This window comes from Corylus avellana, chromosome ca4, assembly GCF_901000735.1.
Source record: "Corylus avellana chromosome ca4, CavTom2PMs-1.0".
Classification (NCBI taxonomy): Eukaryota; Viridiplantae; Streptophyta; class Magnoliopsida; order Fagales; family Betulaceae; genus Corylus; species Corylus avellana.
In genome coordinates this window covers 24129264-24155441 of record NC_081544.1, presented here as the reverse complement: position 1 = coordinate 24155441, position 26178 = coordinate 24129264, and the positions used below count along the sequence as shown (strand labels likewise).

Genomic DNA, 26178 nt, shown 5'->3' with positions numbered 1-26178 from the left:
ACAAATTCCAACCATTATATCTCCCATCCAATTCAGTTCCTTCGCCACTACAGAGGCGAAGTATGTGGCCGTGACAGAAACTGGAAAGGAGATGGTTTGGCTACAAGGTTTTTTGGATGAGTTGGAAAAGAAGAATGAGAAGAGTGTTCTACACAGTGATAGTCAGAGTGCCATTTTTCTTGCGAAGAACCTGGCATATCATTCAAGAACAAAGCATATACAATTGAGGCATCACTTCATTCGATCTCTTCTTGAAAGTGGACAATTGTTACTTAAAAAGATTCGTGGAATTGAGAATCCAGCAAACATGTTGACAAAAGGTGTGACTATTGAGAAACTGAAGTTGTGCGCAACTTCGGTTGGTCTTCGAGCTTGAAGATAGGTGGAGTCATCCGGAGAAGATTCACTATGTTGCGACTTGGTGAGATTCAAGTCAAGTGGGAGATTGTTAAGAACGTGTGCTGTGACCCATCAAGTTTTGTGTTGGCCCCAAGGTTTTGTCCTTCTCTAAGAATGAAAGGTTTGTTTTTCCTTATACTACATGGAATCCAAGTCCTAGTTGTAAGAGGAGAAAAAGCACCGACTTTGCTTAAACCTTGAAGCAAGGGGCAGAGGTCAAGAGAGAAACTCTGTGAGGGGCAGACCTAAGTCTAGAAAGGGTAGGAGCAAATCCAGGTTTGGACAACAACCTGAGTGTTCACTACAAGAATTTAGGTCTTTAAGGGCAACTTCGAGTGGACGTTAAAAGTCCTAAAGTGGACGTTGTTAACAACAGCATCGACTTTTGGACCCTAAAGGTGTCGACGCTAACCGTCCAACCCTAATGATCAAATGTGTGATTATCAGCGTCTACTTAAAGTCGACCCTAATGATCACTTTTAGCGTCCACTTTATCAACCCTAAAAGTCGCAATGTTTTGACCCTAAAGCTAATGTAAACGCAGGCATAGTCGACGCTGATAGTCAACCATTAGCGTTCATTCAAAGTGGGCGCTGATAGTTAACCATTAGCGTCCACAAAATGGACCCTAATGGTCCTAAAAAAATAAAAATAAAAAATTAACTATCAGCGTCCAAACCAAAGTGGACGTTAAGAGTTAACCATTAGCATTCACAAAGTGAACCCTAATGGTCCTACAAAAAATTTTTTTTTTTTAAAAAAAAAAAAAAAATTAACTATCAGCGTCCAAACTAAACTGGACGCTGATAGATAACCATTAGGGTCCACTTTTTGTGGACCCTAATGGTCCTAAAAAAAATTTAAAAAAAAAAAAAAAATTAACTATCAGCGTCCAAACCAAAGTGGACCCTAATGGTCCTAAAAAATTAAAAAAAAAAAAAATTATCTGCGCTCGATCGCACAATCGTGTGCGATCAATCGCAGTACCAGTAGGTTTTCGACCTTTTGTGCTCGAACGCACATTGGGCATGCCTTCGATCACGGAACTAGTAGGTTTTTGACCTTTTGCGATCGATCGCACTCCACTTACGCTCAATCGCAGCACCAGTAGGTTTTCGACATTTTGCGCTCGGACGCACATTGGGCATGCGTTCAATCGCAGAACTAGTAGGTTTTTGACCTTTTGTGATCGATCGCACTCCACTTACGCTCGATCGCAGTACCAGTAGGTTTTCGACATTTTGTGCTCGAACGCACATTGGGCATGCGCTCGATCGCGGAACCAGTAGGTTTTTGATATTTTGCGATCGATCACACTCCACTTGCGCTCGATCGCAGAACCAGAGAACACAGAACTTATGGCTAACTCCTAACCACAATATTTCTAACATATATCAGTAACAGTCCCACCAATACATGTTAATTATGAGCAAAAGGAGAGGAGCAACATAGCAGTTGTATATGTCAAAAGCAGGCTGCCATTAGTATGAACAAAAAACCAGAACTCTTCCATTAGTATGAACAAAGGAAGAATAAAGTGAAGCACGGTAAATAATATAGGTATGAAAACACTACTAGTCGATTTCGAGGCTAAAATTGTAGGTGGCCAAGTACTTGCAGCAAAATATACATATCTAAATGCCAAAAAGAGTTGTTCGACCAAAATTTAAAGGCTGAAGTATGAAAATACTTATTTGAAATTTATCAATTCAAGGCTCAAGAATAAAATCGAACCCTTATTTGAAATTTATCCACCACAAGACAGAAGATAACATTCATATTTTCTAATTGAATTCCATTTATCCAATAACTGAATTAGCTCAATAAAGTTTAGAAAGCGTAGTCAATTCTGCACATAAAATACTAATAGAAACAGGTAGGAATGTTCTAATTATAGTAATTGGAGAACAGGTAATCAGATTTTGAATCAAAGAAACTTGTTACCGCCAACATTCAAGTAATGCCCTTTGATTTCACCAATTTCAGCACATTTCCCAGATTAAATCTTCTGTTTCTTTCTCTCTCTCTCTCTCTCATTTTTTTTTTTTCCCCTTTTTACAGTTTGCTGAGAACTCATTGATTCGCTCATCAATCAAGAACATATCAAGCACACAACAAAAGATTCCCAGCTCAAACAAATTTACGGATGTGAGGATATATTAAGAGGCCATGTATTCATCGATCTCTCTAATGAATCACCCGGCAAATAAACGAGCAAAGAGAACATAGAAGACATGGCAGTCTATTTTATGTACTCAGAAACCCTAATAATTGTTAAGATATCACTTCATAAAAATAGCATTTGTAGGTTCCTCCGATTATTTGAATCAAGTGACAAGTATATACATTACTGTTTCAGATAAACAGAACTTCTTTTTTGAAAGGAAAAAAAAAAAAAAAACTACTTTATCATTAATAATATGAAGAAAAAAGCAACTTCAAGCTTATATATATATATATATATATTCAGTGGACTTCTCAGGCATTAAGAAATTAGTCAAGAAACGGTATGCTATCATAGGTCAACAACAATTAGAACATAACATTCACCATTAGCCGGTCTTCTTTGTCAATATATTTTTTTCCCAAAGATTCCCAAACTCTTTCTTCAAAATCTAGCATCCCTAAATGTTTCAGACTCCTAATTTCATCTGCAGAAATATCATCAATATCCTCGAGCTGGTTTCTGTAGGAAAAAGTAGCTTAGCATGAGCATAGTATGCAGTAACCACAACCTAGCAGTCGAAAGCAAGGAAAACTTACTCCCCAATATAACTCAGTATTAGAAATGCCTTTCGAAACTGAAGTTCTCCCCAGGCCGCTAACTTGGGACTAACAGCACTCTCTGAACTCAAACTTGAAGAGGTTATTATTATTGGAGCGTGAGTAACAGCACAGCGAATAGCCCATGCCAGATTAGCATAGTATGATTATGGTATGACGAATAGCGTTTCTCATTGAAGAATAATCAACAGGACCACTGGCAGAGTCAAAATTTTTCTCTTGGGGGCCAGATTAATAAAACAATACTACTAGAATAAAGTTCAAACATTCCTCGTTTGGAAAATGGATTTTGTAGCTGAAAATAATTTATATGGTATAAAATTTTGAATTTTTTGTATTAAAAAGTGAAAACAGTTTTGTTTTGTAGTGATTTTTTTTATTTGAATAGTAATAAAAAGTGAATAGTGTGATATAAAAAAATTTTCATACTTCCTCAAAATATTCCAACTCCCTCCAAAGTAACCCACATTTCTTACCAAATATAAGAAGCTATTAAAAACTAATAATCATAGATGCAGAAGCGAAAGCCAAGATCTGTACATTGAAGAAAATGACAAACTCATATTCTTCATGTAAAATATTGAAATCAACCAAAATCTCACTCCCAAAATGATATATGCAAAATACTAAGCCATTAAATTCCCAAATTTCTCACCCAAAAAAAGAAATAAAAAATCCAGAAGCCCAAAAAGACAAAAAAAAAAAAAAAAAACTTTGGTAACATTGACCAACCATCACAACAAATTCTATACCCCCAAAATGGAAGAAACAACCGTAATTTATCTAAAACAGTAGCATACCAGAACCAGATTCAGAGTAAACCCAAAACTCGACTTGAATTGTCAATTTGGACCAATAAATCCAGGAACTGGATGATACCCACCAAAAAGCAACTAACTAAACCACCAAATACAACAAAATTTTCAGTTTTCTTTTTTCTTGTTTCCTAACAAATCCCTCTCCAAAACATTATCAAACACCCTACAGAAAGTAAACATCTAACATTTGCAACAACTTGCTGAACTTTACAAATATTGAAACAAACAGACCCAAAAAAAAAACGACAAACAAACCTCTCAAGGTACTGTTACGGAAACATGCTAAGGCAAAGAAAGCCCTGAATTCGGGTCAGGGAGAGAAAAACCCATTTTGGTAATTTTTAGTAATGTAAGAACTAAGATGGAAGGAAATCGCATCTAAAAAATGATATGCTCTTTTTCCCTTCAGCAATTAATTGCAAGAATCACATTATATTCAAAACTCTCCCAGCTTTATTCAGTTCTAATTCCCCTCCCCACTAAGGCCAATGGCTCACCAACCAAATCAAAACACATATGTAACGAAATCAACAGAAATTAACACATACCAAAAAGCCTCTCCACCATATTTGGCCACCGAAAAACGTAGGGACCCAAACGATTATGAGGTTTTCCGGCGTCGGGACCGTGACCCACCCGCGTAGGCGCTGCTCTGCCGCCCCAACCGAATAAAGAGAGGGAGCTAACTGAGGAAAAGCCAAAAAAAAAACTCACCTTGCCCATTTCTTCTTCCTTGGTCGTGAGCTCATCCCTCCTTCATCTTCTTCTATTACTGCATTGCCCATTTCGAAAATCAACCCACAATCAGCTACCCAAATCAAACAAGAAAGAACAGTAGGGGGGCATAAGCAGGCTACAAGTAATTACAGAAGGAAAGGCAGATGATGATATGACTACTTACCGCCGGTGGAGGAGAGAGAGAGCCTTCGGCTTCGCCGGAGTGAGAGAGAGACAGGAGCGAGGGAGGGAGAGCAAGCCCCATTCTTCTTCGCCAGTAGACGGAACCTTGTGCCGGAGTGAGATAGACAGAAGCGACGGTGAGACAGCTTCGCCGGTGGCCGAAGACCTCGCCGGAGTGAGAGTGAAAGAGAGGGTGAGCTAGGGAGAGCAGCGGGAGAGAGATCGAGAGTGAGAGTGATGAGGGAGCTGAGTGCTCTTGAGGGAGGGGAAAATTTTAGGGATTTTCGTGTTTCTGAGGGTTTGGGGAAAATTTTTGGTTCGAAAATTTAAGAAACCACGCCACTTATTGGCGCAAAAATTTTCTATTAAGCCTCAATCAGCGGTGACATTGCATAGTCGCCGCTAATGAGGCTTAATCAGCGGTGACATTAGGTGGTGGCCGCTGATTGAGCCTAAATAGCGGCAACATAACTGTCGCCCCTATTTAGGGTTTTTTTTTAAAAAAAAAATTATACTTACAATTTTTTAAAAATAATTTTAATTTTAAATGTTGGGTAAATTTGAAATTCTATAACAATTTTAAGGGTATAAAAGACATTTTCAAGAAAAAAAAAACTATTCACACAATATTTTTTTCTATAAATAATTAATAGCTTAATTAAATGTTTATAGTTCAAACGAACTAATTCACTATAATCGATCAGTATAAAAAACATTTTCAAGAAAAAAAAAATACTATTCACACGATATTTTTTTTTTATAAATAATTAATAGCTTAATTGAATGTTTATAGTTCAAACGAACTAATTCACTAGGATCGATCAGATGTTTGATCAATCATTTGATCCTATCACGATCAATCGAACTAACTCATTAAGATCGATCGGATGTTTGATCGAACATTTGATTCTATTACGATCAATCGAACAAATTCAATAAGATCGATCGAATGTTTGATTGAATATTTGATCCTATCACAATCAATTGAATTAATTCATTAGGATCGATCGGATGTTTGATCGATCATTTGATCCTATCATGATTAATTGAACTAATTCACGAGGATTAATCGGATGTTCGATTGATCATTTGATCCTATCACGATCAATCGAACTAATTTACTAGGATTGATCGGATGTTCGATCGAACATTTGATTATATCACGATTAATCGAACTAATTCATTAGGATCGATCGAATGTTCGATCGAACATTTGATCCTATCACGATCAATTGAACTAGTTCATTAGGATCGATCGAATGTTTGATCGATCATTTGATCTTGTAATGATCAATCGAATTAATTCAGTAGGATCGATCGGATGTTTGATCGATCATTTGATCCTATCACGATCAATCGAATTAATTCAGTAGGATCGATCGGATGTTTAATCTATCATGATCAATCGAACTAATTCATTAGGATCAATCGAATGTTTGATCGATCATTTGATCCTATCACGATCAATCGAATTAATTCAGTAGGATTGATCAGATGTTTGATCCATCATTTAATCATATCACGATTAATCGAATTAATTTAGTAGGATCGATCGGATGTTTGATCTATTATGATCAATTGAACTAATTCATTAGGATTTAAGATCAATCGGACGTTTGATCCTATCATAATCAATCGAACTAATTTACTTAAAAGAAATAAATAAATATTTATTTTTTATATAAAGTAAGAATAGAAAAAAAAAAAAAAAAAAAATTCACCAATAATTAATATAAAAAAAAAAATAATGACATATTATCGGAGGCGAATTTTTGGGAAATAACTTTTTTCTATTATATATGTAGGGTCAATAGCATTGCCCCAATATTTATTCATTTTTTTAATTTTTTTTTTTCTACCTAATGCTTAAGTATTAGCGTCCACTTTGAAAGTGGATGCTAATAATGGGTCTTTAACGTCCACTTTTAATGGACGCTATTGTGCATCAATTTTTTTTTTTTTTTCTACCTAATCTTTAGAGTGGACCCTAATGCTTAAGTATTAGCGTCCACTTTCAAAGTGGACGCTAATAATGGATCTTCAACGTCCACTTTTAGTTAGGGGTGTCAACCCTGTCCGGTTTCCCGGTTTTTGGCCAAAACCGGAACTGGAACCGGGGTACCCCGGTTCTCAATTTTGAGAAACCGGAACCGGAACCGGGACCCCGGTTAACCGGGGTCCCGGTTACCGGCCGGTTCCGGTATTACCCGGTCCGGTAACTGGTTTTTTTTTTTAAATTGATTTTTGGGCTTATTTTAGGTATTGGGCCTAAAATAAGCCAATTTTTTTTTCATAAGTTGGCCCATTTTTTGAAAAATCTATTAGTTTTTTTGTTTAAATTAAATGGGTTTTGTTGTAATTGTTCTAAATAATTAAAAAATAAACCTTAAAAAGTCCAAAAATCCTAAAAAGTCATTGTTTTTGACTATTTGGGCCTTAGAAATAAAAATTTAATTTTTTAAAATACCCTAAACCTAAACCTAAGTGTAAAAAATATTAATATATATAATATATATATTAATATATAAATATAATAATATATAAATATTATTAAATAAAATGGAAACCCGGTTCCGGTATTCCCGGTAAAAACCGGGTACCAAAAACCGGTACTGGAATCGGGGTACCCGGTTTTTAGATTTTTCAAACCGGAATCGGAACCGGGACCCCGGTTTCCCGGTTTACCGGTTCCGGTTCTCTGGTATTTTTTGACACCCCTACTTGTTAGTTGATCTATTGTCATCAATTTTTTTTTTTTTCTACCTAATCTTTAGGGTCCACTTTATGCTTAAGTATTAGCACCCACTTTCAAAAGTGGAGGCTAATAATGGGTCTTCAGCGTCCACTTTTAGTGGACGCTATTGGGTAGCAATTTTTTTTTTTTAATTTTTTAATTTTTTGTTTTCTACCTAATCTTTAGGGTCCACTCTAAATGCTTAAGTATTAGCGTCCACTTTCAAAGTGGAGGCTAATAATGGGTCTTCAGCGTCCACTTTTAGTGGATGCTATTGGGCAGTAATTTTTTTTTTTTTTAATTTTTTAATTTTTTTTTTCTACCTAATCTTTATGGTCCATTCTAAATGCTTAAGTATTAGAAAGTGGACGCTAATAATGGGTCTTCAGCGTCCACTAAAAGTGGACGCTATCGGGCATGAATTTTATTTTTTTATTTTTTTTTATTTATCTACATAATCTTTAGGGTCCACCTAATTCTTAAGTATTGAAAGTGGACGCTAATAATAGGTCTTCAGCATCCGCTTTTAGTGGACGCTATTGCGCAGCAATTGTTTTTAATTTTTATTTATCTACATAATCTTTAGTGGACCCTAATGCTTAAGTAGTAGCGTCCACTTTTAAAGTGGACGCTAATAATGGGTCTTCAGCGTCCACTTTTAGTGGACGCTATTGGCCATCAATTTTATTTTTTTATTTTTTATTTTTATTTTTCTACCTAATCTTTAGGATCCACAAAAGTGGACCCTAATGCTTAAGTATTAGCGTCCACTTTCAAAGTGGACGCTATTAAGCTTTTATTTGATTTTTTTTTTGCCAGCTTTTAGCGTCCACTATCAGTGTCGACGATTGTCGACGCTAATAGTTTTTTTTTGGCCACATATATTTTTCCCACCTCTTGAATAATTCCTGCATGTATATTAGGGTCTACTTATTAGCGTCCACTGTAAAGTGGACGCTAATATTCATCTTTTCGGTGGGCTATTAGCGTCCTCTTTGGTGTGGACGCTAATACTTAACTATTAGGGGCGACTTTCAAAAGTCGCCCCTAATAGTTGAGTATTAGGGGTGACTTTATAGTCGCCCCTAATAAGTCGCCCCTGATGAGTTAATTTCTTGTAGTGGTTGGAACTGTGGCAAGACAGGCCACTTCAAGAAGAACTGCAGGGAGCTGAAGAAGAAAACTGAAAATGACGTCGCAAATGTCGTAGTAACAGAAGAAGTGCATGATGCCCTACTTCTATCTGTTGATAGTCCTCTTGATTCTTGGGTCATGGACTCAAGAGCTTCTTTTCACACCACTGATCCGTGAAGTTCTCGAAAATTATGTGGCTGAAGATTTCGGGAAGGTGTACTTGGTTGACAGAACGGCACTGGATGTTGTGGGTATAGGCGATGTTAGCATTAGAGTCCACAGTGACTCGGTATGGAAGCTGCAAGATGTCAGGCATATCCTAGAGCTGAAAAAGAAGCTGATTTCAGTAGGATAACTTGATGATGAAGGGCATTCAATTCATTTTCACGGTGGAAAGTGGAACGTCAACAAAGGAGTCAGGACTTTGGCTCGTGGTCATAAGACGGATACTCTCTATATGATGACGAATAGTAGGGATACAATTGCTGCTACAGATACGGGTGCTGACTCAAAATTATTCCACCTAAGGCTTGGGCATATGAGCGAGAAAGGAATGAAGGTACTTCTGTCAAAGGGGAAACTACCGGAGTTGAAGTCAGTTGAGTCTGATTTGTGTGAAGCTGCATCCTAGGAAAATAGAAGAAGGTGAGTTTCGCGAAAGTTGGCAGAACACCAAAGTCAGAAAAGTTAGAGCTGGTACACATTGATTTGTGGGGTCCCGCACCAGTGGCATCTCTTGGAGGCTCGCGGTATTACATCATATTTATTGATGACTCAAGCAGGAAGGTATGGGTTTACTTCTTAAAGCTTAAATCTGATGTATTTGAAGTTTTTAAGAAGTGGAAGGCCATGGTAGAGACAGAAACTAGTCTGAAATTGAAGAGTCTAAAATCAGACAATAGGGGAGAATACGAAGACAGGGGTTTCAAACAGTTTTGTGCGGTGAATGGGATTAGAATGGAGAAAACTGTTCTAGGAACGCCACAGTAGATTGGCGTGGCTGAAAGCATGAACAAGGCCCTCAATGAGGGTGCAAGAAGTATGAGGTTGCATGCTGGACTACTGAAAACTTTCTGGGCGGATGCAGTAAGTATTGTTGCTTACTTGATAAACAGAGGACCATCAGTTCCTTTGGGCCATAGACTACCTAAAAAAGTTTAGAGTGGAAATGAGGTAAATCTTTCTCATTTGAAAGTTTTTTGTTGTGTTTCGTATGTCTATATTGAATCTGATGCTCGTAGCAAGCTAAATGCTAAGTCTAGAAAATGTTATTTCATTGGCTATGGGGATGAGGCATTCGGATATAGGTTTTGGGATGATCAAAACCGGAAGATCATTAGAAGTATAAATTTTACTTTTAATGAGATGGTTATGTATAAGAATAATTCCAGTGCAGAACCAGTAAGTATAGAGTCGGAGGCTGAGAAGCCTGAATTTATCAACCTAGATGGAATTTCTAAATGTTCAGCTCAGAGAAGGAATTCAGAAGTTGATAAGGATTCAGAAACTGAAGATGGTCTAGAAGTTGAAGAAACAGTAGATCAAGAGACTGAACAGGGTACACTGACAGTGGCTGTCCGTAGATCTACTAGAACCATTAGATCTCCACAGTGTTTTTCACCCTCCCTGTTTCATATTTTGTTGACGGATGGCGGTGAGCCAGAGACGTTTGTTGAAGCCTTGGCGGTTGAAGATTCAATCAAGTGGGAGTTAGCCATGAAGGATGAGATGAACTCATTATTGACTAACCAGACCTGGGAGCTGACTAAGTTGCCAGCAAGTAAAAAGGTTTTGCACAACAAATGGGTGTTCAGAATAAAAGGTGAACATGATGGTAGTAAACGCTACAAGGCAAGATTGGTAATCAAGGGATTCCAACAGAAAGAAGGAATTGACTACACAGACATATTCTCTTCGGTGGTGAAGATGACAACCATCAGAATTGTGTTGAGCATTGTGGTGGGGGAGGACTTACATCTAGAGCAGTTAGATGTGAAGACGGTGTTCCTTCATGGTGAGTTGAAGGAAGAAATTTATATGCAGCAGCCACAGGGATTCGCAGTGCAGAGGAAGGAGAGTTTAATGTGCAAACTGAGAAAAAGCTTGTATGGCCTGAAACAAGCTCCAAGACAATGGTACAAGAAGTTTGACAACTTCATGTGTAGTACTGGATTCACAAGGTGCAATGTAGATCATTACTGCTATGTCAAGAGTTTTAAGAACTCTTACATTATTCTACTCCTATACGTAAATGATATGCTCATTGCAGGGGCCAGTAAGGAAGACATCAACAAGTTGAAGAACGAGCTGTCAAAACAGTTTGTAATGAAGGATTTGGGTGCTGCTAAACAAATCCTTGGGATGAGAATCATCAGGGATAGGGCCAATAGTACACTGAAGATTTCACAGACAGAGTATGTGAAGAAAATTCTTAGCAGATTTAGCATGGAGGAAGCTAAGTCAGTGAGCACACCCTTGGGGAGTCACTTCAGACTAACCAAGGATTAGTCACCGAAGACGGATCAAGAGAAAGCATACATGAGCAAGGTACCCTATGCCTCAGCTATCGGAAGTCTGATGTATGCAATGGTCTGTACTAGATCGGATATTGCACATGCAGTGGGAGTTGTGAGCAGGTACATGAGTAATCTAGGGAAGCAGCATTGAGAGGCAGTCGAGTGGATTTTACAATATCTGAGAGGAACTTCAGATATGTCCCTTTGCTTCACAGTTGCAGAATTGAAGCTGCAAGGCTATGTGGATGCTGATCTAACGGGTGATGTTGACAGCAGGAAAAGTACTACAGGGTTTGTATATACTATAGGAGGTACTGTTGTGTGTTGGACCTCAAGATTACAGAAAATTGTAGCCCTTTCCACTACGGAGGCGGAGTATATGGCCGTGACAGAAGCTTTAAAGGAGATGGTTTGGCTACAAGGTTTTTTTGGATGAGTTGGGAAAGAAGAATGAGAAGGGCGTTCTACACAGTGATAGTCAAAGTGCCATTTTTCTTGCGAAGAATCCGGCATATCATTTGAGAACAAAGCATATACAATTGAGGTATCACTTCATTTGATCTCTTCTCGAAAGTGGACAATTGTTACTTAAAAAGATTCGTGGAATTGAGAATCCAGCAGACATATTGACAAAATGTGACGACCCGCTTAATAAAACATGACTAAAAATTTTTCTTTTAAAAACCAATAACCCACAACAAGCAGATTGTCACAGTGGCATGGCGATACCGTAGTATGCCACGAACCCATGCATTAACCTGATTGACAATATCATAAGTCTCACAGAGCTATATGCATCGTTCATGATTCATCAGAGTTCATATCCTTACAGCGGAATATAAATATCATAAGACATAACATAACACATTAGAGCTGACAAATACCTCTAAGTGATTAAAGCTTACATACAAAAGAATAGCTATACAAAAGTGTCACATGTGACACAAGCCATATACAAAATAACAATGTCTAAGCATATACATGAATGCTCTACAAAAAAAAGGCTATCAACTAGTCCAACAAAATAAACACCCAATGTGCCCACGCCTCAGGCACCGTGATAACCTAGATACATAGCCACTGGATCATCATCTAGGGTCCCTATACCTGCATCAACAACATCGTCTGCACCATGGGAATCACCACCACCCATGATGCAGGCGGATTTCATGAGCCCGCCGTCTCTATAAAATAGAGACGCTCAGCAGTATAGAACTCACTAGGCTTTCAAAAATAATCATCATTTGAAAACATATTAGATCAGTTGTGAAAGTATACGTAAGCCCGATCTTCCGCTCTCGGAACATGCGCATACTAACCCATCTAACTTTATACATACTTACATATTTTATAACTTAACAATAAAACATATGGAAAGTCACCATGCATCGTCTATCCATAACGATATACATACGCACGGTTCCATCTCCAGTCTCGTATGCATACCGATACGTCTAGCATAAAAATCATCATATGCAACAATGCAAGCATCAGATATCATCATCATCATCATAACATTCATATGCCATGCAAGCTCATGCTCATCATTGTCATTCTTGTTTCTTATTTCTCTGTGTACTATTTGTCCCTGTCCTTACTCTGTTTGCTTCTACTTGTGCCATCTACAGAGTAAGGCCAATCCTTATTTTGCTTGCCCCTACTTGTGCCATCTACAAAACAATGACCGTTCTTACTTTGCTTGCCGCTACTTGTGCCATCTACAAAGTAAGACCAGTTACCTTTCTTTTAACATCATTTGTCTCTGTCCTTACTCTGTTTGCCCCTACTTGTGCCATCTACAGAGTAAGGTCAATCCTTGTTTTGCTTGCCCCTACTTGTGCCATCTACAAAACAAGGACCGTTCTTACTTTGCTTTCCGTTACTTGGGCCATCTACAAAGTAAGACCAGTTACCCTTCCTTTAACATCGTTTGTCCCTAACCTTACTTTGCTTGCCGCTACTTAGGCCATCTACAAAGTAAGACTAGTTACCTTTCCTTTATTATCATTTATCCCTAACCTTACTTTGTTTGCCGCTACTTGGGCCATCTACAAAGTAAGACTAGTTACCTTTCTTTTAATCATCATTTTCATGCAATCATATGCTATGCATGCTTATGTCAATAAATCCTTGAACTCATATGCTATCATAACTCATATCATAAAATCATAGAATCATGTCGTAAACCATACGAATCATCGAAATACTCATGACAACATAATCATCACATTATCTTGCAAATCCATAAAATCTTATAAAAACATTACATCAAACATTCATCCAACACATCTCATAGAACATCACCAATAATCATAGTATCTCAAAACATCATACATCAATCGTTCAACCAAAACATCTTTTATACTTTAAAAATAGTACATTTTGCCCAGTAAGTAAAATACTTACCTTTCTCGCTTGAGTACCCTTCGGTGGATTCTTTTCTCAACCGCAATGCACCTAAGCATTTATATAATAAACACATAATTAAGCTCTATTCTTAACTTAACAATTCGCACTCTATGAAGATACTTGAGCACTACAAGTATCACGCTCTATTAGCTAATGGATTAATTATCTAATAACTTAGTTACATTGAACTATGATTCTACATCATAATATATTAAATTACTAAATCTTGAGGCATATACATAGACTCTAGGTTAAGCATTACACTTAACCCATAATTGTTATTCTCTTCTAAGCCATTTAATCTAGCAATTTACCCCCAATTTATAATTCTCATAACACTTACAATAATCTTTATGATTCTATTATGACATATTAGAACCTAAACCCTATAGTTATCAATTTTCATGGAACCCATGAAAATCTATGATTAATTAACACTTGAAATGTAATTAACCCAATGAAACAACATTGCTATTGTTCATATACCTAAAGCCCCAAATTAATTCAAATCATATAAAATTAGGGTTATGTCCATATTTTACCAATAAGTAAAATTGGAGTTTCAACCCATTAATAAAATAACCCAAAACTTGAATAATGTATAGCATTCCACTACACACAAAAACCCCAAGCTAATTTTAGGAATTAGGCTTCTAATTAAAATTCTCCAATTTTTGGACCTAATTAGAAATTCCCCAAATAAACATGCTTTCAAGCTTGATATTCAATGGGTAGAACAAAATCTTAAAGATAAACTAAAGATTCAACCATATAACAAAATCCCCAAAATTCCTTTCAAGAACCCTAATTTTCGGACCCAAATCAAAGCCCCACAAATCCATACAATTTCTAGCTTCTAATCTCATGGGTAGCACGAAAATTACAAGGAAAGACTAAAGCTTTTACCTCTCAAGCACCCATGGCCAAAATCCCCTTCAAATTCGTCACTTTCCTTTTCTTTTCTTTTTCTTCTTCCTTCTTCTCCTTCTTCTTTCTCTTTCTTTCTCACAGCCTGCAGTACCTCACTCACTTTCTCTCTCTCTCTCTCTCAAACTGCAGTTCTCTCTCTCTCAAACTAGGCCGCGTGTGTGTGTGAGAAGGAGAAAGTGTGAGACAAAGGGAGAATGGGGAAAAAGAGGGGGGCTGTGTGTGTGCATAAAATGGGAGGTGAGGGAGAAAGAAAGAAAGAAGGAAAGAAAGAAATGATGGGGGGTGGGCTGCTGCACGTGAGCCCCACAACATAAAGCTTGCTTTTTGCAAATTTTCTTTTTTAAAAAAAACTCTCTTTCTATTTTTAAAGCCCCAATTATCTATAATTCATATTTTACCCTTACCATTTATTCCAATTACAATTTACCCATACATATAATTATTTACCACACTAGGACTTACTATCACACTAATATTATCATTAGTTAATCTCTTTATCACTTTAAACTTACATTACATAAGTATATCATCATTAAATAATATTGCTATTATATTATTATCTCACAAATATTATTATTATTATATCTATTATTCTAAATCATCTCATGCGCAATTTATCATATTAACAATAAACTTAATAATTATCTAGGGCGTTACACAAAAGGTGTGATTATTGAGAAACTGAAGTTGTGCGCAACTTCAATTGGTCTTCGAGCTTGAAGATAGGTGGATGAGACATCCGAAGGAGATTCACTATGTTGCGACTTGGTGAGATTCAAGTCAAGTGGGAAATTGTTGAGAACGTGTGCCTTGACCTATCAAGTTTTGTGTGGGCCCCAAGGTTTTGTCCTTCTCTAAGAATGAAAGGTTTGCTTTTCCTTATACTACATAGAATCCAAGTCCTAGTTGTAAGAGGAGAAAAAAGCACCGACTTTGCCTTCTATATAAGAGGTGGTGCTGGCCGTAGGTAGTAAGAGCAAATCAAAGTAAAATTGCTTTGTGTTTTGGTGTGCCAACAATAGAGAGAAAAGTGAGAGCAAGAAAGAGAGAGTGTTTTTTTCCCTTTTGTTATTATTCTCCTTTGGGCAAAGTGAGAATTGGGTGTATTTGATGCTTTGGGTTTGAGTGGTTTTCTTGCCCTATTACTTTCTTGTACTCGTCTTTTGATAGTGAATTTTCTTCGGGTCGTCTCCGCCAATGGATGTAGGCTTGTTAAACCGAACCACTTAAATCTTTGTGTCGTGTGTGATTGTTCCACATTCTTCTTATTTTTCGCATCTCACGGGTCTTGGGAATAAGATTAATTTCCTAACAAATATTGTGTCAACTATTTTATTTTTCCACCCCATTTAGAAGCCAGACTGTGAGAGAGAAAAACAAACCTATATGGTTTATCCTTATACAAAAGAAAAGCTTGTATTTTCTTTTACTTTTTTTGGCATCACGTAAATCTTTCTTTTGTGATTGTTTTATCTTATATACCATAATTAGTGACGTCTAAACATACATAGCACATGTCAAAGACAAGAACTCACCCATCGCTAGTCACACAGCACATCTGAGTTGTGCAAGCAATAATGGTAATGATAGCCCAGTAGACATCTATTGGGATATGGCTCATGGCAATTGCTAATTCTGGTACATCCTTTGTATCATAGGTAGATAGTTTCTCCAACTCAAACATGGACTCGATGACTTTCAAAGTGTCCTTGATGAGGTTGTTAAGTTCAACAATCGCTTTTTTGTATTTCTGAAGGCCTGAAAGCTTTGAGATATCTGGTGCTCGTTTCAAGATTCCCACTAATTTGGCGAGTTGGTCCGATGAAGGAAGTTGAGCAAGGAGCCTGAAATCCCCATATTCAAAAGCAAAAGCAGCAAGCATCATCACTGCCTTGGCATCCCATGAGTAGCTTGAAAGTTTGTAAAGTATTAACATTGTTGTACATGTTCTGTGAGCAATTACTTCCCCAGGTGTTTGGCATGCCATCTAACATTAATTAATGCACATATATTTGTTATCATGGAAAACGCTAATGTATCTATAAAATAATCACATTCATCTTATTCCTAATTTATGCCAAAATCAACACCAAAAAAAAAAAAAAAAATTGCTATTTTTTGTTAGTACCTCGTAGGAAAGTTGCTTGAGTGTGCACAGTGGGGCGCTAAAGGTGGCTTTGGGCGCCTTTTCCTCCAAGTTCTTTTTTTTTTTTAAAAAAAAAGAAATATTGCGTTTTCATTGAGAATTCAAGTCATTACACTGCAGGGCTAAAACCTCTGCATGCAGAGTTTCACGTATACAATCCGAGGGTTCATAAAACCACACCCTGTCCATCTCATTTTGCAAAGCCAAACTTGCAAGTATGTGAGCCACTTTATTACCTTCCCTCCGAACATACCCCAGCTCCTAGGACGAGAAGGAGTGTAGAGCTATACGCAAGTCTTCAGTGAGGTGTCCCGTGGCACTCTCATCAGGCAGCAAGGAATTCACTGCATCCACAACCACCTTCGCATCATCCTCTAGTTGGACCTGCTTCATCCCCATCTCAGTGCACAACTGAACCGCCATAGTGGCTGCCAGAGTTTCTACTGATGTTGGGTCCAAAAAACCCCGACCAGTCATGCTTCTTGCCGCCCACAGTTTGCCTTGATGATCCCGTATGACAACCCCTAGGCCCACACGCCCTAAGTGTTGATTAACCTCGGCGTCCCAGTTGGCCTTAAACCACCCAATTGGAGGATTTTTCCAATTACAGTGATTAGAAGTCTCGCAAACAACCTCCTACGGTACCACCTCATCCCGCACCAGATGAAACAGAGTCACTACCTGTGTGGCTTGCTGGACTAAAATATTGGGATGGAGAAAATCACCACCGTGAATCACCTCATTTCGCCTAAGCCAGATACGCCAAGCAATGTTTGCAAACTGAGCAAATTCCATTTGGTCCCAGCTCTTCAACATCCCCTCCACCACCTGTAGGAAAGACGGCCCTTCAAAATAGCTTTTATGGAATTTTGTACACCCAGCACTCCAGATGTCCCCGGCCGTAGGGCATTGCCATAACACATGGTAAGTGGTTTCCTCCGCTCTTTCACAAACTGGGCAATAAGTATCCATAGTCACCTTCTTGGCCCCCATATTTACTTTTGTGGGCAAAATGTCATGACAGGCTCGCCAGAGGAAGTGTTTCTCCGTACTTGGTATTCTTTGTCGCCAAATGGATCTCCATACATCACTAAAACGGACTCGAGAGGAACTTTCTGCCTAAGAGGCAATTTCTCTCTCTTTTTCCAGGCGGTAGGCACTTTTAACCGAAAAAAGCCCTTTTGCCGTTCCTCTCCATATAAGCTTGTCTTCTTGGTCCGTGGTGCTAATAGGTACCGAAAGTATAGAAATGGATTCCTCCCGAGAGAATAACCTTTCCAATAACGCAGAATCCCACCATTTTGTGTCTACATCAATGAGTTGGCTAACCGTTGCATTTGGGTCAAGTATTGAAGGAAGAGAGATCACCGTGTATGTGGTAGGTCTAGGCAGCCACCTATCCTTCCATATATGAACTGATTTGCCATTTCCAACTCTCCATAGTAAGCCATCTTTGACAAGATCACTAGCGCCCTGGATACTCCGCCATGCTAAGGAAGGCCGGTTTCCTAAAGAAGCTTCAAGAACCGTACATGTTGGGTAGTACTTGGCCTTCAATATCCTTGCAATTAAACTGTCCGGTGTTTTCCAAAGGCGCCAAATCTGTTTTGCCAAAAGGGCTTTGTTGAAACAAACAAGATCACGGAAACCCAAACCTCCTTGATTTTTAGAAAAGCCCATCTTACTCCAACTCATCCAATGGATTTTTCTCTCATTTTCTTGATGGCCCCAAAAGAACTTCATCATGAGGGAATTAATCTCCTTACAAAGCACCTTCGGAAGTCGGAACACACCCATACAAAAAGTGGGTATGGCTTGTATCACGACTTTTAGGAGAATTTCCTTTTTGGCCTGGGACAAGAACTTGAGTTTCCAATCCTGGAGACGCTTCCACACCCTTTCTTTAATACATTTAAAAGCACCGGTTCGAGATCTTCCCACCAAGGCGGGCAGCCCCAAATAGGTGTCATAACGCTGATTTGTCGAGATCCCCGCTATCTCTTGGATGTGTTGCTTGTCTTCATTTGATGTATTTCTACTAAAGAATATGGCCGTCTTATTTGTGTTCATCTTTTGCCCCGACGCCTCCTCATACTTTTGTAAAATGGATGCCAGATAATTCCATTGAGATAAGTTGGCCCTGCAAAACAGTAAACTGTCATCGGCGAAAAAGAAGTGACTAAGTGCCGGCCCCTTTTTCGATGTAGGAACCCCTGTCAACCTTCCCTCCGTATTGGCTTGGGTCAGCATAGCACTCAGAGCTTCTGCACAAAGAAGAAACAGGTAAGGTGATATAGGGTCACCTTGGCGGAGACCCCAGGATGGGGTGATAAGGACACAAGGGTTCCCATTCACCAATATCGAATGTTTCACCGTCTTCACACACATCATTATCAAGGAAATCCATCTCCCATCAAACCCCATCCGCTCCATTACGGCTTCCAAAAAACCCCACTCCACCCTATCATAAGCCTTGCTCATGTCGAGCTTAACGGCCATAAAACTCTTTTTTCCCCTCATCCCCAAATGCATCGTGTGTAGCGTTTCATAAGCCGCTAGCACATTATCCGTGATTAAACGTCTCGGAATAAAAGCACTTTGCGTGGGGTCAATAATCATGGGTAAAATTTTTTTAAGCCGATTTGCTAGCACTTTTGAAATGATTTTATATAAGACATTACATAAGCTAATCGGCCTAAATTCCGTGACATACTTTGGGTTCTTAGTCTTTGGTATAAGAGCTACATGGGTTAAATTCATAGCTTGGGGCAAAATACCAGAATTAAGAATACCAAGTAAAACTCCACATACCTCCTCCCCCATGGTGGACCAATTTTGTTGGAAAAAACATGCGTTTAGTCCATCCGGTCCCGGCGCTTTTAAAGACGCCATTTGAAATAGGGCTTCTTGAACCTCCACTGCTGTGAAATTCTGCAGCAACTCCTCATTCATGTTATGAGTAACCCAGCCAGCAATGGGCTGAATGCAAGGGCTGTAATCGCCGATTGGACCCTGAGTGAACAGCTGCGTGAAATAGTCTACAAAAGCTCCCCTACAGCCTCCTCTGTCTCCCAGGTCAGTCCCGCTTCATCCGTGATCCTCCTCACATGATTTTGCCTTTTTTTGAAATTGGCGCAAGCATGAAAATACTTAGTATTGCGATCTCCAAACTTGAGCCATTCCTCCTTCTCCCTTTGTCGCCACCAAAGCTCCTCCTTGTCCAATAACATTTGAAGGTCCACCTGAATTTTTTTTTATTTCTTCTTCAACCAAGCCATCTTCCCTGGTTTGTAGTATTAAAAGTTTTTTCTGCAGAGTAGCAATAGACACACATTTTTTGTTTTTGGTTTCCCTCCTCCAATGAAGAACATTCGCCATACAATGTCCCACCTTTGAAGAAAGACTTTCCCAATCCAAAGTAGGCCGCACCTCTTCTGTCCACGAATTTTTTATAATCTCCCTGCACTCTGTGTCCACTGCCCAGCTTGCATCATAAAAAACCGTGGGCCTCTTCTAGCTTTTATAACAGCCCCACTTAGGTTTAGCACCAAAGGAGTATGGTCTGAACTTACTGCCACACCCACAGAGAGTTGCGAGTCTGGAAAAAAATCCCTCCATGCTAAATTACAAAGCCCTCGGTCAAGTCTCTCCTTAATGAGTGTCGTTCCCTTTTGACAGTTGCTCCACGTGAATTTTGGGCCATTATAGCCCAAGTCAGTCAATCCACAAACCTCTATCGTTTGTCGGAACGCTTCCATGAGGTGTCGTTGTCTTGTGTTTCCCCCAAGTTTTTCAGACATTGTCAAAACTTCATTAAAATCACCGATAACTAACCACGGGTCCGGGGCAAAATGAGCCAAATGCTTCAATAGTTCCCAGGCTTCATTTCTTTTTGTCTGGTCCGGGTTGCCGTAAAAACCGGTAAACTTCCATTCTAAAGCTAGATGTTGGTCATGAACTATAGCATTTATGTGTCTATGACTATAGTTTTGGACCTCCACCTCCCATCCTTCCTCCCAAAATAAAGCCAGGCCCCCACTTCTGCCCACACAATCCACTACAAACATGTTTGTAAAACCCACCTTCAAACGTATAATCTCCAATTTTGGTTTCCACAATTTAGTCTCCATTAAAAAGACTAGGTTTGGGCACTTTTCTTTCACCATGCGGCAAAAGTCATGAACTGTTCGGGGGTTCCCAAGCCCCCGATAGTTCCAGCTTAATATATTCATAGCGGTTGGCGAGGCTGGTCATCAGCCACTGCCAACCCCAAACCGTCATAAGAGTCACCATCAATAATCCCGGAGCATACCTTTGTTGCATTCCCTATAGTCTTTTCTCCATCTCCAACTACCCGTTTTTTACAAATGGTTTCAGGAGTGCTTAGGATGTCATTAGTTGTCACCATCGCATCTCTGTTTTCCTTTTCCATGGTGCTAGAGTCCCTTCTAGGCCACTAATATTCTTCTCCTTTCCCCACAATCTCCCCTCCTTGGCTACCTTGATAGAGTTTTCAACCTCCGTTAAAACCAAGCCAGTGAATGGGCTCCCAGCCTTATTGAATACATCTTCAAGGCCCACATCCTGTTGGGATTGATTTTTGGATTGCATGTCATTCCTAGCCTGCCACGTACCCTTAGCTGTCAAGCGTTGGTTGCTATAAGAAGATAAATCTGCCAGCATGTGTCCCTTGATGGCATCTTGATTTTTTCCTTTTTGAGACAGTTTTCCTTGCGCCGGTGTTTTAGTGGATTGAAATTCAAAATGTTCTTTCATAACTCCCACTTTATTGCTTTCCATACCTGTCTGGCTTTTGTTTGAAAAAATCCCTGCGTTTCTCCCCCCCAATTCCCGTCATCATAATTGCATGCATATTCTGTGGGATTGCATTTATTACTTTCCCGATTTTGCTTGCCATCATCGTCGCCCTCACCGGACTCCTCCCCTCCCCGTTTCTGGCCCCGACTTTTGCGACCCACCTGTTCAGCCCTTCTTGGTCTTTCTTCTTCCTCCTGCTGCGGGAATCTTCCTGCATACCGGTCCTGAATGCGATCGCCGCTCCTGGTTGGGGATTGCGCTCGCATCCATGGCCCGAATTGAGTTAGGTCCTCCTGATTTTTCATTGTTTTCCTCTTCAGACACCCTTCTGGCCCATGACAGATTACACCACAATGGAAGCAGAATTTTGGTAACTGTTCATATTGAAAACCAATCAAATGTGATTTCCCGTCATATTTCATCATCCGACCACTGGAGAGAGGTTTATATAAATCAATCAAAATCTTCACTCGTAAGAATTCTCCCCATCCAATCCCATCTCCATCAGTATCGACTTCCTCAACAATCCCAACTGAGGCTCCGATTTTGATCCCTACTTCTCTGCTCATACATGCCAACGAAAGCTTCAACATTCATACCCAGAAAGCAGCTTTATCAAAGCTGATTTCTGAGGGCGAAGACTGGCCATTGAAATCTTCCACCAGAAAAAGGTTTCCTTCAAATACCCATGGTCTTCCTTCTAAGACTCGCTTCTTGTCGTTTGCATATTCAAATTCGATCAGGAATAAATTCCCTCTTAAAACTTTGAAAGTCATAGCCCCGGTTAAACGCCACCAACGCTTGAGCGTGGTTTTGATGGTCTCCTTACTCACTACTCTCTCCGACATCAATTTCCCCACTATGCATGATAATCCACGCCTAACCACCTTTGTCACATCCACTGCTTGGATCTCAACCTCGGCATCCTCTCCCTCAGACAAAGATAATTTTGCCCAGAGATTTGAGAGGTCATCCGCCATTGTTTGAAATCGTTGACAAAATTAAATCCACTCACTAATCTCACGAGATCATGAAAAACTAATACTTCTCCTCTAGGGCTGGGCTAGCGAGAAATCACCCTTTTTTTCATTTCACAACACAAGATCACTACAAGAAATTTGCTCATTAGCGGCGACCCAAAGTCGCCGCTAATGAGCAAAATGTCGCCGCTATTGATCAATAGCGGTGACCCTTGGCTGCTATTCAGTTGCTGGTATTAATCCGCCACTGATGATCAATAGCGGCGACATTTGGGGTCGCCGCTAATGACTTTTTCTTGTTGCCGCAAAAAAAAAGTTAAAATGAGCCGTTTGTCGCCGCTGATGATGGTCAATAGCGGCGACATTCTTGTCGCCGCTACTGATGTTTTTAAATAGCGGCGACAAAAAAGTCGCCACTATTGATGGACAGTAGCGGCGACCATAAAGTCGCCACTATTGACAATCAATAGCGGCGACTATAAGGTCGCCACTATTGACAGTCAGTAGCGGCGACCTTCTAGGTCGCCGCTATTGATGGACAGTAGCGGCGACCATAACGTGGCCGCTATTGATATTGACCATCAGTAGCGGCGACATCTTGGTCGCCGCTATTGATAATCGTAAGGAAAAAAAATCATTTAGCGGCGACCTCAAAAAAAAAAAAAAAAAAAAAAAAAAAACCTGCTTATAATAAATGTTGTTATATAGCAGTTACGAGAATTACATCAAGCCTATTTATAGTCAAATCACTAGAGATAACTAAAGTTAATTGGTGCAAGCATTGCATATATATGAAAGGACAAGTGGATTCAAGGATTCACTTCTTATCATGAAACAAAAAGTGAGGGAAACAATAACACAAAATAATGACATGTTGGGGACGTCCGGACAATAAGGTTATAATCAAAAGTAAACTCATGCCTAGTCAATCAAATTAAACCACCCAATCCAAGGCTTGCCTTTGAATTGTGGACCCTAAGAGCAACAAACCTTACATATATTGAAGGGTTTGAGTCCTCACCTATGAGCACAAACTATGTCCAAAAAAAAATAAAGAACTTCATCTCATCAAGCAAAGGAATAATAGCTAAACCATTAAAACAAGTTGGTGCAAGCATTGCATATGGAAGGACAAGTGGATTCAAGGATTCACTTCTTATCATGAAACAAAAAGTGAAAGAGAGAAACAATAACACAAAATAATGACATGTTGGGGATGTCCGGACAATAAGGTTATAATCAAAAGTAAACTCATGCCAAGTCAATCAAACTAAACCACCCAATCCAAGGCTTGGCTTTGAATTGTGGACCCTAAGAGCAACAAACCTTACATATATTGAAGGGTTAGTCCTCACCTATGAACAAACTATGTCCAAAAAAAAATAAAAGACTTCATCTCATCAAGCAAAGGAATAATAGCTAAACCATTAAAACAAGTTGGTGCAAGCATTGCATATGGAAGGACAAGTGGATTCAAAGATTCACTTCTTATCATGAAACAAAAAGGGAAAGAGGGAAACAATAACACAAAATAATGACATGTTGGGGACGTCCGGACAATATAAAGTTATAATCAAAAGTAAACTCATGCCAAGTCAATCAAACTAAACCACCCAAAAAAAAAACTATGAGCACAAACTATGTCAAAAAAAAAAATAAAGGACTTCATCTCATCAAGCAAAGGAATAACACTATCTTTTATTCAAATGCTTCTAGTATTTGCTATTTACATGCTTGCAAATTCTTATAAAAATAAGAGCAACTCACATAACGGTGGAACATCTCTACAACCTTTACAGAAGTTGAGAGAAATCTTTGGCCGAGAAAGAAAGACAAAAGGGAATCTAATATACATGTAAAAAAAAACAAGTAAAAAGCTCATAAAAGACAAACACCTCATACCAGTTTTCATCACAAAGCTAGCAAACAAACAACACACAATCGCTTCTTGGGGTGTCAAACTAGTTGTTAGATCTAACTATAAGCTGGGTCTAGCTCACTGATCTGAAACAAACAATCACATGAACAAACTAAAACAAAAATAAAAAAAAATAAAAAATAAAAAGAATTAACTAAGACTAAAAGCAATTCTTTTTTCCTGAAACAAATAACTTAAGACAAAAAAAAGATTCTCGGCCTTAATTACCACAATCAAACACAAACACAAACTTATATGATTAATGAGGTCACAAACGCAAACCAACAAACAAATATAATCAAAAACCAAACACTCCAATTCACATTCTACTCATCCTTATAACTCCATGCAAGCCTCCCGCTCACTACAATTCACAGTACTTCCACCAACAAGTGAGTGACAATAGGTTTGAAATAACTATTCTTTTGAGAAGAGAAAACAAAAACATTCAAAAGATTGCAAACAAATGAACTTCCATAGCAATGTTCTCCATCAAATACGGCACCTCTCATCAAGTAACAAAGCAAGGGCTCTTTGCAGAATTTTTGGTTGGCTATAGAGGAATTAGATATATGCACATCAGAAACCAGTTGGCTATTCTATCATCATATGGGTATATAGACAACCCATGGCCATATGGCCTGAATGGATCAGAGATATGACTAATTAAACTCAGTATAATCATGCACAAAGTCAAAACCTTAGTCGCTAGGCTTTAATTCAATTAATTTCTCAATACCATTTCCGTAATGCTTTTTACTAAAAACAAAAAAGAAAATCCTCAAAACCCACAAAAAAAAAGGATAATAATAATAGGAAGGGAATCTGAAAGGCAAAAATTAGTAGTAATGGTTACAAAGGGCAATGCCTGAAAATGCAAATCTATAAGCCTCTAGAAATAAATCAGCTAGCACGCCACACAATATAACAAATTTGATGCATCTTTATCATCCAACTAGACCTAATTGAAAACTTGAAAGAATGGGCATAAAACCAATGTTTGAAACTTTGAGCTATCAGATCTCACACTCACAGCAATGCATAGCAAGTCAAACCCAGCAATGCATAGTAAGTCAAACCTTTTCTAGCTTGAAGAAGGTTCCTGCCAGAAGATGCACGAGATCCAAAGATGGTATCTGCAATTATATACACAGAATTTTTTTTTTTTTTTTTTTTTAAAAAAAAGGAAGAGGAAAGAGATATATAAAGAACCACATATTCACAGAAAGACAAAGATTAGGGAAAACTAATAAAGAAATAAATAAAAAGATGGTAATCCTGTCCATATTAAAAATGCAGAGTTATACATTGCCCTACATGGTATAAAAATGCAGAATGGGTGTTCGAACCACCAAACGGCCTTTGAGGTGGTTCGGCCACCCTCATATTTTGAGAATAGTCGAACCACCTTCACGACTATGGAAATAGTATGGCCACCCCAATAACGCAAACAAAAGATTTAGGTTGTTGTGCTCTAAAATCATGGCTCTATTTGTTAAAATTTTTGTTTTCCCTTCTCCAAACAAAAACATTAACAAACAACCAAAACACAAATATAGTTTTCACATTAGGAAACTTTGTCAAACAAAAAACACTCCCCAAATCGAGTTAACATAGAGTTTCTCTTCATGCATTCAGAAAGCTACAAGCATGGAATTGCATACAGTGACCGCCATGAAGGTGGAAGAAAAC

The 26178-nt window shown here is 38.7% G+C and overlaps 2 protein-coding genes across 3 annotated transcripts in view; both read right to left on the bottom strand.

Moving 5' to 3' along the window:
* LOC132176944 (protein SIEVE ELEMENT OCCLUSION B-like) overlaps nt 1-26178 on the bottom strand; it is a 60214-nt gene that overhangs the window by 30473 nt on the left and 3563 nt on the right. The window contains exons 2-5 of the mRNA XM_059589108.1: nt 20248-20254; nt 19675-19691; nt 16753-16824; nt 16160-16611 (exon numbers count right to left, since the gene is read on the bottom strand). Coding sequence (XP_059445091.1) covers nt 16160-16611; nt 16753-16824; nt 19675-19691; nt 20248-20254 — 548 coding nt within the window. The remainder of the gene's footprint in view (nt 1-16159; nt 16612-16752; nt 16825-19674; nt 19692-20247; nt 20255-26178) is intronic.
* LOC132178894 (probable RNA-dependent RNA polymerase 3) lies at nt 2821-5347 on the bottom strand. 2 transcript variants are annotated; one of them, XR_009439866.1, is made up of 4 exons: nt 4903-5347; nt 4550-4773; nt 3163-3255; nt 2821-3085 (listed from the first exon to the last, which is right to left on the bottom strand). XR_009439866.1 is itself a non-coding variant. In XM_059591470.1 (4 exons), the coding sequence occupies exons 2-4, from the start codon at nt 4722-4724 to the stop codon at nt 2932-2934; spliced, it is 411 nt and encodes a 136-aa protein (XP_059447453.1). In that variant the 5' UTR covers nt 4725-4773; nt 4903-5335; the 3' UTR covers nt 2821-2931. The 2 variants fall into 2 exon arrangements, 1 of the variants encoding a protein (XP_059447453.1); XM_059591470.1 differs by having other exon boundaries at nt 3163-3244; nt 4903-5335.

What these genes read in the sequence shown, in the direction of transcription:
- LOC132178894 (XM_059591470.1), bottom strand. Translation starts at nt 4,724, where the DNA reads ATGGGCAAGGTGAGTTTTTTTTTTGGCTTTTCCTCAGTTAGCTCCCTC. An exon ending in TATGGTGGAGAGGCTTTTTG is followed by an intron (nt 3,245 to 4,549) that starts GTATGTGTTAAT and finishes GTTTGAGTTCAG; the next exon opens with AGAGTGCTGTTAGTCCCAAG. An exon ending in ATACTGAGTTATATTGGGGA is followed by an intron (nt 3,086 to 3,162) that starts GTAAGTTTTCCT and finishes TTTTTCCTACAG; the next exon opens with AAACCAGCTCGAGGATATTG.